Source organism: Aulonocara stuartgranti, assembly GCF_965226115.1.
Source record: "Aulonocara stuartgranti genome assembly, chromosome: 14".
NCBI classification, from domain to species: domain Eukaryota; kingdom Metazoa; phylum Chordata; class Actinopteri; order Cichliformes; family Cichlidae; genus Aulonocara; species Aulonocara stuartgranti.
This window is the reverse complement of record NC_138950.1, coordinates 959,522-972,508: the sequence shown is the minus strand read 5'-3', so window position 1 is coordinate 972,508 and position 12,987 is coordinate 959,522. Positions and strand designations below refer to the sequence as shown.

At 45.9% G+C, this 12,987-nt stretch overlaps 1 protein-coding gene across 1 annotated transcript; it reads right to left on the bottom strand.

The window, feature by feature from the left end:
- Nucleotides 1-2,513: 2,513 nt before the first annotated feature.
- LOC309686943 (olfactory receptor 52D1-like) lies at nucleotides 2,514-12,674 on the bottom strand (the record flags this gene model as incomplete). Its single annotated transcript, XM_082501616.1, has 2 exons — nucleotides 2,514-2,837; nucleotides 12,162-12,674. 2 exons carry the CDS (start codon nucleotides 12,672-12,674, stop codon nucleotides 2,514-2,516), a joined length of 837 nt encoding a protein of 278 aa, XP_082357742.1.
- Nucleotides 12,675-12,987: the final 313 nt, after the last annotated feature.

Below are 12,987 nucleotides of genomic sequence, written 5' to 3'. Positions count from 1 at the left end.
GGAAGGTCGCGCGCTGGACGGACCAATCGGTGGCCGCGTTACAGGACGCACTCGATGACGCAGACTGGGACATGTTCAGAAACAGCTCCAATGATGTCAACGTGTTTACGGAAGCGGTTGTGGGATTCATCGGGAAACTAGCGGATGATACCGTGGAGACAAAGACTATCACAACGTTTCCCAACCAGAAGCCGTGGGTGGATAAAACCATCCGCGACGCTCTGAGATCCCGCACCGCTGCCTACAACACGGGACTCACGACGGGGGACATGGACCCGTACAAAGCCGCGTCATATAACGTGCGGAGGGCGGTGAAAGAGGCGAAGCAGCGCTACGGGAGGAAACTAGAGTCACAACTCCAACAGAGTGACTCTAGGAGCCTGTGGCGGGGACTAAGGACAATAACGGACTATAAAGCACCAACAACCGGTATGATGAACGCGGCCGTGACTCTGGCAGACGAGCTGAACACCTTCTATGCTCGCTTCGAGGCTCCAGCTAAGGACTCCAATGATGCTAGTGCTAACGGCGCTAACGGCTGCAGACAGGAAGATACTGCCAGCACCGGAAACGTGCTCGTCATCTCCGAGCATGAAGTAAGGAGAGCCTTCAAGAGAGTGAACACCAGGAAAGCAGCAGGACCAGACGGCATCCCAGGTCGTATCCTCAGAGACTGCGCATACCAGCTAGCTCCTGTGTTCACTGAGATATTCAACATCTCTTTATCTCAGTCGGTGATCCCCACATGCTTCAAAGAGTCCATCATTGTTCCTGTCCCGAAGAAACCCCACCCTGCTTCTCTCAATGACTATCGCCCTGTAGCCCTCACCTCAGTAGTGATGAAGTGCTTTGAACGCCTGGTCAGAGACTTCATCATTTCTTCACTACCAGACACACTGGACCCACTACAGTTCGCTTACCGTCCAAATCGTTCCACAGACGATGCCATCTCTCATCTCCTCCACACATCACTCACTCACTTGGACACTAGAAGGGGGAATTATGTTAAAATGCTCTTCATAGACTACAGCTCTGCATTTAACACCATAATTCCCTCCACACTCACCACCAAGCTGGAGCATCTGGGACTCAGCTCATCTATGTGTCAGTGGATCTCCAACTTCCTAACTGGCAGACCACAGGCAGTAAGGATGGGCGGACATGTCTCAGCCTCCACCACTCTCAGCACTGGAGCCCCCCAGGGGTGTGTTCTGAGCCCCCTGCTGTACTCTTTGTACACATATGACTGTGTGGCCACTACCAGCTCCACCACCATCATCAAGTTTGCTGACGACACCGTCGTGGTGGGCCTGATCTCTGATAACAACGAGACGGCCTACCTGAAGGAGATTAGGAATCTGGAGAACTGGTGCCAGAGGAACAACCTCCTTCTAAACGTCAGTAAGACAAAGGAGCTGATAGTGGACTTCAGCACTAAGCAGGAGAGGAACTACCAGACCCCCGTCATCAACGAGTGCCCAGTGGAGAGAGTGGACAGCTTCAAATACCTCGGAGTTCACATCACGCAGGACCTGTCATGGTCCTGTCACATCAACACCGTGGTGAAAAAGGCCCAACAGCGTCTCTACCACCTCAGACGCTTGAGAGACTTCCAACTGCCCTCCAAGGTGCTCAGGAACTTTTACTCCTGCACCATAGAGAGCATCCTGGCGGGAAACATCTTAACCTGGTTCGGGAACAGCACCATGCAGGACAGACGAGCTCTACAGAGGGTTGTGCGGTCAGCTGAGCGCACCATCCGCTCCGAGCTCCCTGACCTGCACTCAATCTACAGCAGGCGGTGCTGGACCAAGGCCAGGAAGATGGTGAAGGACCTCAGCCATCCCAACAACAGACTGTTCTCTCTGCTGAGGTCAGGAAAGCGATTCCGCTCCCTGAAGACCAACACAGAGAGACTGAGGAGGAGCTTCTTCCCGCAGGCGATACGGTCTCTCAATCACACCACCACACAGTACTGACCCACACATACAGTTCTTACACACACACTGGACTTTCTGGACATTTATTTACACTTGTGGCCACTGCACAACTACACTGTGTGGTCATCTAATCGAATCACTTTATCACAAGTTGCTTAAATAAATCACTTTAAGCATATTTGCACTGCACAAGACACTTACACATGTGGATTGCACAACCCTGGACATTATATTTCTTCATTAGCATTTAGTATTTGTACAGCTGCTGTTACTGTTCTATATTTCCTCATATATTCTTATATATGTTCTATATTGTGTATTTGTGTATTTTGTTGTACAGTTATTTTATTTTTAACTTAAATTTTTGAGAAAAATGAGAAAAAGAGAATAAACAAAGCAAAAATGAAAGTATTTGAAACATAGTTTTACGTTCTAAAATTATTTTATAGGCTAATAGTAAACTGTTTTCAAACACAGAGCATGAGCATATACAGAAGACAGAAGGAGCCTGGATCCTCTCCACATTTCCTCTCTGCTGTTGCACTGACTGGTCCAAGTTCTAACATCAAGCATTTAGACTTTACTTAAGATTAGACCTTTATATATGATCCGGATTTTGGTCAGACTCAGTCCATAAAGTAAAGGATTACAGAGCGGTGGGCATATGAGCCAATATAATGATAAAAAAATACGCACCATATTTGGGACATGTTTCATGTTAAGTCTGCTTTGTGCAATTTCAAAAAAGGCACTGCATGAATAGTTGAGCAGAGAAGCGAGGTGAGGCGTGCAGGTGCTGATGGCTTTCTGTCGCGTCTGTTTGGATCCAGAAAAACAGACTTTCAGGATCCTCATGTAGGTGTAGAGAATCAGAGAGACAGCCGATATTGTGGTGAGAGAAGTGGAAATAAGTCCACAGATGTTATTGACTGTGGTGTCAGAACAGGCCAGTTTAACAACAGAATAGTTGTCACAGTACACTTTGTTAATGATGTTCCCACACAGCTGCAGAGGAGCACTCAGAGAAATCAAAAGAGTGATTCCAAGAAATGAGGAAAACCACGTTAGAACAATGAGCATGGATACCTTGCATGGACTCATTCGTGTGTGATATTGAAGAGGAAAACATATTGCAAGATATCTGTCTTCTTATGTCTGTTCATAGTGATTTTGGGGTAATTAGTGTTAAAACTTTGGGGAATATTGGATTGATTAAATGTATTGCTGTTTATTTTGGGGGCGAATATTGAGTTAAGAGGTTATGTTTTAAGTAAATAAGCGTGTTTATTTTGATGTGGGTTGAGGCCAGCCAGACAAACAGTAGTTCAGGGTATTTGGTTTGTTTGACCAGCAGAAACGCGGTTTCGGGCGTCGAAATAACTGGGGGCGAAGACCCCGCAGTGACGCTTATAATACACTTGAGTAAATTTTCTTAGGACGGGGGCGTGGCCCCTAAGGGCGCAGTTGCTCAGCGTGTGACGGCGACCCCTGATCGTGGACGCACGGCCAGGTTAAAGTTCGGGTGGTACCCGGGGGACTTCGGGCACCCCTTAAAAACTAAAGTGAACAAGGGGTTCACTTTCCTGCCTGCTTTCTTCTCTTACCCAAATCGAACGAATCTTAACAGTTGCCAAGGTGATAGTAATCTCGAAAAACCAGTAAAAGGACTGTGTCAGAGTTAAATCACAGTATGAGGCATAGGGTGCCAATGGTGGGAGCGCCGTTTCCTCTGGGAAGAGGGTGCCGGCTGGCTGAGCAACAGAACCTCTGGCAGGATGGCTCCCTGCCCTAGGTCAGGTACGTGGCAGGGTGTGGATTGGGTGGATTCTTTTACATTTTGATGGAAGCCAGTTAAGTCTAATAATAGATTAAATGCCTTGTTGAGGGTGTCATTTTTAGTATCTATATGAATGTTAAAATGACCCTGAACAGTTGTTTTATGGGAGCAAGCTATTAACAAGCTAGAGTAGACAGGCTAAACATATCCAATTGAGGAGGGGAACAGAGGGTTGGAGTGCCATGCATTTCACGCTAGGACCAATTCTGTTTACATTATGCATTTTTCCCCAAGGCAGTATCATAAGAAGGAATAGCATAATAAAAATAATAATAATATTAATAATGATAATAATACATTTTATTTATAGGTGCCTTTAAGACCCTGAAGGTCACCTTACCATAGCACAAGAACAATAGCAGCAATACAATATAACAATGGCAACCAAAAAAAAAATAAGCACAATTCTGAATACATGGGTTTTGAGATGTGATTTAAAAGAGGTGAGAGAGTGTAAAGGCTTTGAGTCCCGTGGTAGTCAGGCAAGCAGGTGGAACAGACAGAAGAGAAGCTGAAGAAGAGTGAAGTGCACGAGCAGGTGAGTATGTAGTTCAAGTTCAAGTTCAAATTTTATTCGCCACATGCAGTGGCAGGTTTCCCTGCAGTGGAATGAACCCGCCCCCCGACCTTACACACACAACACAGACATCACATGAGGATATAAGTCAGAGAACGGTTGCATTACAGAAAACCACTGAAATGTACACTGCAATGGGAAAGTACAAGAGGAAAAAAAGAGCCCTCTGCTCATGCTGGGCTATAGAGGACAGCATGAGAACAGGAAACAAAAAAACTCTTCTGCACAGAAAGCACATAAATGTCCACAGCACAACATTATAGAGCGCGTGACCAGCAACAGGGTTGGGTAGGGGATAAGGAGTAATCCCAGGCAACACAGCAGCCATCCTGCCACTGCGCCGACTCTCCAGCGCGGGCCCAGACCCGCCTCGTGTTCCCAGGAGGCAACAAGCATCGAAGGCGTTGGAAGGGGAGGGGGGATGTGTGAGTGCTTATCAGTGTAAATGTATGTGTGTGTGTGTCCAGAGTTCAGCTGAGACAGTGTCCTCCGCCCTATCAGGCTAAGTAAACAGTCTACCAGCCAACCCAGGTGGCCTTGCATGGAATGGGAAGGAACAGAATCAACACAGTCGTTATCAGGGAGTTTTGTTCAGCTCCGGCCTTGAGACCGCAGCTGGCGCCGAAGGGGTAGCCGCATTATGATGGTGATTTTTCTTTTGTGACAACTCAGGAGAATTTCAAGCTGTTTTTAACACTCCGACACCGACACTGGTCTCTCAATCTCCCGTTGGATAGCTGCTTTGAAGTTTTGAAATTTAAGCTTAAATTTCAGAACTTACATTTTAACTACTGATTTTATCTACTGTTCTGATTTTATCTGTTTTGATTTTATATACTTTTTTGTTTGTTTGTTTGTTTGTTTGTTTGTTTGCTTGTTTTAATCAATTTTAAATCATGCTTTTTATTTGTTTTTGTTTCTAATGTCTCTGTAAAGCACTTTGACTCACCTTGTTGAATTGTGCTATACAAATAAACTTGCCTTGCCTTGCGAGTTTCTCCATGATGTTATTTACCTTCAATTCCGTGGTCTTTTCACTCTTTTGCTCAGAGAGCAGATTCTGAGACCTCACAACCGCAGCCAACTGATCCGCGATGTAATCCAGCTTCCACCCAGAGGTGTTGTTCCGAGTGGATTCTTCCCTGATGTAATCCAATATACGCTCAGAGGTGTTATTCTGAGTATTCACTGCAGCCGTTAGCGCCTCCAAGCTCTTAACCATGCTGCATTCAGTGTGTCCTTTCTGAGAAGCCGCACCTCGTCCCATCGTTTCAATCCCAGCGGGCAGTCTTGTGGGGATTTGAACAGCCGGTTCCGCTTTCTTAATTCTCCGATAAGCCAGGGCCAAGCCAGCTCCGATCAGCAAGAACCCTGTTATCATGGTTCCGAATAGGTAGATATCTTCAGCGTCCTCGATCGACAGTCCCGCCATGCACACGACCCTCCAGTTCTGCCACCCGTCCATCGTGTACCCGGCAGGGAAAGTCCCTCCAGGGCACTCAGGCTCTCCCGAGCCCAGACTTCTCGTTGAGAAAAGGGTGTCAATAGCATTCAGAGACCAGTTGATCAAATCCATAATTCTCTTTTAGGTTTTAGAAACAGACTGTGAGAGAGTGTTCCAGGGAAGTGAAATACACATGAGACAAGACAAAGACACAAGAGGCTAAGCAGGGAAGATAAGGGGAAGGAGAAGAGGAGAAAAGTGCGACTGCCTTCGCCGAGAGCCAAACGAGAATGTATGTAGAAGATCAGATAAATATGGAGGAGCGAGGTTATGAAGCGCTTTGAAAGTGAGAAGCGGGATGTTGAAATTGACACGGAGGTGAATCGGAAGCCAATGGAGCTGTTTAAGAACAGCTGTTATATATTCAGTGGATCTAATTCTGGAAATAATACGAGCATCTTTATTTTGAACTAACTGCAATTTATGGAGGGATTTATGAGGTAAACCATAGAGAAGAGAATTACAGTAATCTAAACGAGATGACAAGAGCATTGACGAGTATGGCGGTACTGCTTGCAGTGAGTGAGGGATGAAGACGATTAATATTACGGAGATGAAAGTAGGAAGACTGAGTGATATCATTTATATGTGCTGTGAAGGACAGAGTGCTGTCGAGGATGAATCCAAGACTCTTAACCTGAGGGGAGGGTGTGACATCAGAGTTATCAATGGATAACGAAAAATTTCTGGTTGGGACTGTGGTCAGTTTTGATTTGGTGCCTATTAAAATTAACTCTGTTTTATTGCCATTAAGTTTAAGAAAGTTGTGAGTAAACCAGACCTTGATTTCACTTAAACAGTCAGAAATGGATGTGGGTGGGAGAGTAGCTGTGGGTTTGGAGGATAGGTAGAGCTGGGTGTCATCTGCGTAGCAGTGAAACTGGATGTTATGCTTCCTAAAAATATTACCAAGGGGTAGGAGATAGATGATAAAAAGTAAAGGACCCAGGACAGAGCCTTGGGGTACACCAGAATTAACTGGAGTAGATACTGATCTGTGAGGGAGTAACTGAACAAACTGTGAGCGGCCAGAGAGATAAGAGGTAAACCAGGTGAGTGCTGTACCATTGATGCCAATAGATGCCAACCTGTGAAAAAGGATGCAGTGGAAGATAGTGTCAAAAGCTGCTGTAAGGTCAAGGAGAATGAGGATGGAGATGAGTCCAGAGTCAGCTGCAAGCAGAAGATCATTAGTGATTTTTACTAGAGATGTTTCTGTACTGTGACATGAACGGAAGCCGGACTGAAACTGCTCGTACGAGTAATTTCCAGTGGGATGACGATGAACCTGTGCAGCCACTATCTTTTCCAGAATTTTGGCTAAGAAAGGCAAATTTGAAATTGGCCTGAAATTATTTAGATTGGAGGGATTTGAACCATTCTTTTTCAGTATTGGGGTTATTATTGCAGTTTTAAGAGAAGAAGGAACAGAACCCGATATAAGAGAGGAGTGTACGATATTAGCAATCAGTGGGGTAAGAGACGGGAGTGAGAGTTTAACAAGATTAGTCACCAGTGGATCAACTTTATTTATCCATGAAGCCAGATGACACATACCAATTAGTTAAACTGCAGGAATGTCCTAAAGACATAAAGACCTGGATTGCCGCTAACTTTCTGTTTCTTAATTCAGATCAAACTGAATTTAGAAGCAGCCCTAAACATCTTAGAAATATGGTATCTAAAGAAATCTTACTCTGGATGGCATGACCTTGGTCTCCAGTAACACTGTGAATCTTGGAGTCATTTTTGACCAGGATATGTCCTTCAATGCACATATCAAATAAATATGTAGGACTGCTTTCTTTTGAATGAGCTCTCCCCACTCTAGAGGTGCTCATTGGTCGGCAAATGTGCTGCATTCCTCACCAAATATTGGTGTCATGTTTCTGCTCCTCTGGGCAGAGTCGACCTAGTTTTTTTCCTGGGAGCTGCATCTGGGGCTGATTAGGAGCTACAGTATTTAAGACCAGCACACACAACAACTCTTTGCCATATCATCAGCTACCCAGCGTTAGTTCAGCCAACTCATGTACTTCATTGAATCTCATGCTTGTACTTACCTTGTTTCTCTTGTGCTTAGTTGTGTCCATGGATTACTCACTTCACCATCTACATTTCTCCTTCCACTCGGTCACTGGACTTTTACTGCTGTATTCTCCACCCTCACTCCGGTATAGACTCCATTCTTCTCACCTGCTTGCCTCTCTGCACTTGCAATTGGACTTCTTCACGGATTGGAATACCTCAAACTCAACCAGACCTTCTCCAAATTTACTACATGTGCCGGCAGACAAGTAAGCTACTGGGAATCAGTGTCATTGGATAATCTTGCAGACCGTTTAAACCCCACGCTGATACCACTCTCCTCTGTTACGGTCTCTTTGACCATCGATCAATTCCAGTGTCTGTGTTTTTAACGTGCCCCATGGGTCCATCCTGTTTCTGACGGCCTGTGCCATGACAGATATAGGCTAAGTTCCCAGACAAACCGGCAAGTGACAGTACTGAACTCTCTGCTCCTGAGTTTGTCAAGCAGGACTCAGAATCATGACTTGTCTGCCACATTCTGGGATTTCCCTTAGGATTAGACTGGCTGTCAATCAGAGACTGATCCTTATGTTTGTCAGTCTAAAGACTTTGAATCTGCTCTTTGTGTGCTGTGTTTTGAACCTGCCTGTAAAAGTGTTGTGCCGGCTGCTCCAAGCACTATGTCTAGCTACCTACAGCAAATTTTTCTGTAGTCTGTGTTTTCTCTCGCTGAGCTAACCTCTTCAAAGACTGATGTTTGTATGGGTCAAACATGAGGCCAATACTAAGCCATCTCTTTTTCCTGTGCCAGCTTCCAGGGTGAGGTTAGCCAAGACCCAGTCCGCCTTAGCACCCGGACTAGTTCCACGGGTGGGGGTGGCTTGGGTTCAGTGGGTTTCTGCACCTGTGCCGGGTGCCTGCACCTGTGCCAGGTCCCAGGGTGAGGGTAGCTGAGACCCAGTCCCCTTCTGCACCTGTAACTGTTGGGTTTTGGGGAGGTTATTGTCCAACTAGTTTCTGTGCCTGCAAGCGCTGCAAAGCCCCAGCCAGAGCAATCAGAGCCTTTTGCGAGCCAGAGGTTTTCATGTCATCTGGCCCAGCCATGTCTCAGCGAGAGGTCTTAGTGTCATCTGGTTCTGTACTTGCCAAGCCTGCCACACCGAGTCCTGCACGTCTTGTGCCTGCCATGCCACATCCTGCACTGCCTGCACTTGCCAAGCCACATCCTGCACCATTTGCGCCTGCCAAACTGTCTTCACCCAGGCCGCGGCCAACCACCTGCCAAGTCATTCAAGGATCTTTGCCCATGCTGCCGCTGACCACCTGCCAAGCTGCCTGAGGATGCTTTGTCTCCATCGCCATCGTGGCATGGAGCCTGCCATTGTGTTTTGTTTTGGACTCCTGTGCCCCGGGTTTTGACAACTAGTGATACTTTTTTGTATCCTTTCTGGTCTGTATCAGTTTGTCTCTGCTGGCTTCCTGTTAAATCCAGAATTGAATTCAAAATCCTGCTCCTCACAGGATTTAAATAATCAGGCCCCATCTTATGTTAATGACCTTAAAGACACTTCCGGTGCTGCTCCGAGCTGGCAGCCAGTATCAGCAGCTCCGACCTGAACAAATCCTTCTTTTTCTCTTTAATATATGTTTCTTTGTTGTTTGTGTTTATTGTTTTTGTTTTTCTATTGTGGACTGCTGTCCCCCACAATGGAGCTCAGAATTCTATGGACAATGGTGTTCGTTATTACATTTTTTACAGCGTCTTTGTCCGGAGAGCGCGTGGAGGTCCGACCTCCCATTGTTTACAGCAGCTGTTAGCCCTCGGAGCCTCCGCTGCCCTGCCTACCGCCGAGCAAGCTAACATCCCCCGTGAGGTGAGGAGGAAAAGACGCGGTACTCGGGCCGGGATCGGGCGTCGCAGTAAAGTTAGGAGGTACCGGCCAGCGATTCCATCTGTTATTATGGGGAATGTGAGATCTCTCCCCAATAAAGTAGATGAACTGGCAGCCCTTACCCGACATCAGAGGAGCTACAGGGAGTGCAGCCTGATGTGCTTCACAGAGTCGTGGCTAACTGCGCTAACTCCGGACTCACACGTAAACATGGATGGTTTTCATCTGATCCAGGCCGACAGAACAACGGAGAGTGGTAAGAAGAGAGGAGGGGGTCTGGCTGTGTTTGTGAACGATAGATGGTGTAACTCTGGTCATTTATCTATCAAAGAGACGCTATGCTGTAAGGACATTGAGCTGCTAGCGGTTAGCATGAGACCGTACCGCGAGAGTTTTCATAGCTAATAGCTGTGTATGTCCCGCCCTCTGCTAACGCTGCAGCAGCCTGTGAGGTCCTGCACACTGTAACCAGCAGACTCCAAACACAGCACCCTCAGGCCCTTTTCCTGATCTCTGGGGACTTTAATCACATCTCCCTGTCCTCCACTCTCCCCACCTTCACCCAGTATGTTACCTGCCACACCAGAGACAATAAAACATTGCCAACACCAAGGAGGCATACAGCTCATCACCTCTTCCTCCCCTGGGGGGCTCTGATCACAATCTGGTTCATCTCCAGCCTGTGTATAAACCTCTAGTACACAGAGAACCAGTTGTGAAACGCACAGTAAGGAAATGGTTGGCAGAGACTGAAGAGGCCCTGAGGGACTGTTTCCGCTCTACTGTGTGGGACAACCTCTGCAGCCCCCTGGAGGATGACCTCAGCAGCATCACAGACTGCATTACGGATTACATGAACTTCTGTGTGGACAACACCGTACCCATCAAAAAGGTACGGTGTTTTTCTAACAACAAGCCATGGATAAATCCTGAAATTAAGGCTCTCCTCAAGGAGAATAAGAGTCTTTAGATCTGGAGACAAACAGGAGCTGAGAGTTGTTCAGAAGAAGCTGAAATGGAAGATAAGGCAAGGGAAGGAAAACTACAGCAGGAAGATGGAAGAGCAGCTGCAACAGGACAACATCAGAGGGGTTTGGAACAGCCTGAAGACAATTCAGGACAAAAACCAACCCCCCAGGCTGCAGGAGACTTGGGGTGGGTGAATGACCTAAATAAATATTTTAAAAGGTTTGATCAAACACCCACCCCTCCCACAGCATCGTCCCCCCCTGCTGCAATCTCCTTCATCTTCAGGGACGTCCTGTCCTTCATCTCAGGACTTCACACCTCCCAGCTCCCAGCCATTACACTCACCCCCGGCTTCTGTGGACTCCAACATACACACCACTCCCCCAAAATCCACTCTTACTATCTCAGCACTTCAAGCGAGGAACGAGCTTCGCAAGATCAAGGTGAGGAAGGCTGCAGGTCCAGATGGCGTCAGCTCCAGGCTCCTGAGGTGCTGCGCAGATGAACTGTGTGGCATCCTAGGTTATCCCTTCAACCTGAGCCTGTCACTGGGGAAAGTACCACAGCTGTGGAAGACCTCCTGTGTGGTACCGGTACCAAAGACCTCCCATCCCAAGGACCTCAGCAGCACTGTACTGCCCTATATTGCATCTTAATTTGTTTTTATATAATTGCGTGAAATGAGTCTTGAGTTGAATGTTTTTTAATAGGCAAAAAATACTTAAATAAGAAAATGGCGAATTACATTTTTGTCTTCTTTTTTTTTCTGCTGATCTGAAAATTGATCCGATCAGTGACGAAAAAAACGTGATCCAATCCAAACTATGAGACTTTTGATCCTTTGCACCACTAAACATCACTCACTGTAACAGTTCAAAATGAAACAGATTACCAGAGTTACTGTACCACATATTAAAACCCTTATTTGTAGCGCACCTGCAGAATTTTGCCTCTTTTTGTTTTGTTTCATTTTTTAACTATGAAGACATCAAAGGTTTTACTGTGTTCAGTTCATGAAATCTGTTCATACATCAAGATTTGCTGCAGTTAGTTTTACTATTAGCACGGATATAATAACAGGGTGTTACATGTCAGCACAGAGTAGTTTTTTGCAGGTGAGAGAGATTTTGGACAGGGTCAGTCCATACATTAAAGGGTTGAATACAGGTTGACATGTTAGAAAGTATAATGATAAAAATATCCTCAGCATGCTGGGTACACTGTTCATGTTAAACCTGCTCTGCAGAATTTCAAAAAAGCAGCCGAAAGAGAAGTTGAGCAGAGAAGCGAGGTGAGGCGTGCAGGTGCTGACGGCTTTCTGTCGGGTCTGTTTGGATCCAGAAAAACAGATTTTAAGGATCCTCATGTAGGTGTAGAGAATCAGAGATACAGGGCATAGGATAACGAGAGGAGTGGAAATGAGTCCATAGATGTTATTGACTGTGGTGTCAGAACAGGCCAGTTTAACAATGGAGTAGTTGTCACAGTACACTTTGTTAATGATGTTCCCACACAGCTGCAGAGGAGCACTCAGAGAAATCAAAACAGTGATTACAAGAAATGAGGAAAACCACGTTAGAACAATGAGCATGGATACCTTGCATGGACTCATACGTGTGTGATATTGAAGAGGAAAACATATTGCAAGATATCTGTCATAAGACATGACGGCTAAGTTAGCAAGCTCTGCAGTTCCATATGTGTGCACACAGAAGATCTGCAGGAAGCAGAGAGGAGCAGAAACAGTGTGAACATCAGAGAGGATCTGAAGCAGGAGGAACGGAAACAGCCCTGTACTACCATACAGCTCATTCACAAACAGGCTGCACAGAAACATGTACATAGGTTCATGTAAGCTTCTGTTCACACAGATAACCACAATCAGCAGGACATTGGCAGTAATGATTAAAAAATATAAAGACATAACGATCACAAAAAATAAATATTTCAAATGCCCGCTGTCAAAATAGGCACTGAACACCAAGAATGAACTCTGAGATGAGTTTACCGTCATCCTCCTCTCCATTCAAAAAACAAAGGTAATACTGTTTGCAGGATCCATATTATTTATCATCACATCATATAACCACAGGTTTTCAAAACAGTGAAACTCCAACAAAGCAACAGACATGAAACAGTTGGGGAAGAATTTCACTGATGATAATCCATCATGGTAAATGTCCAGCGCTTACCATTCAACAGAGTGCTTAGGCAACGTGGGTTATGACATTGTACTC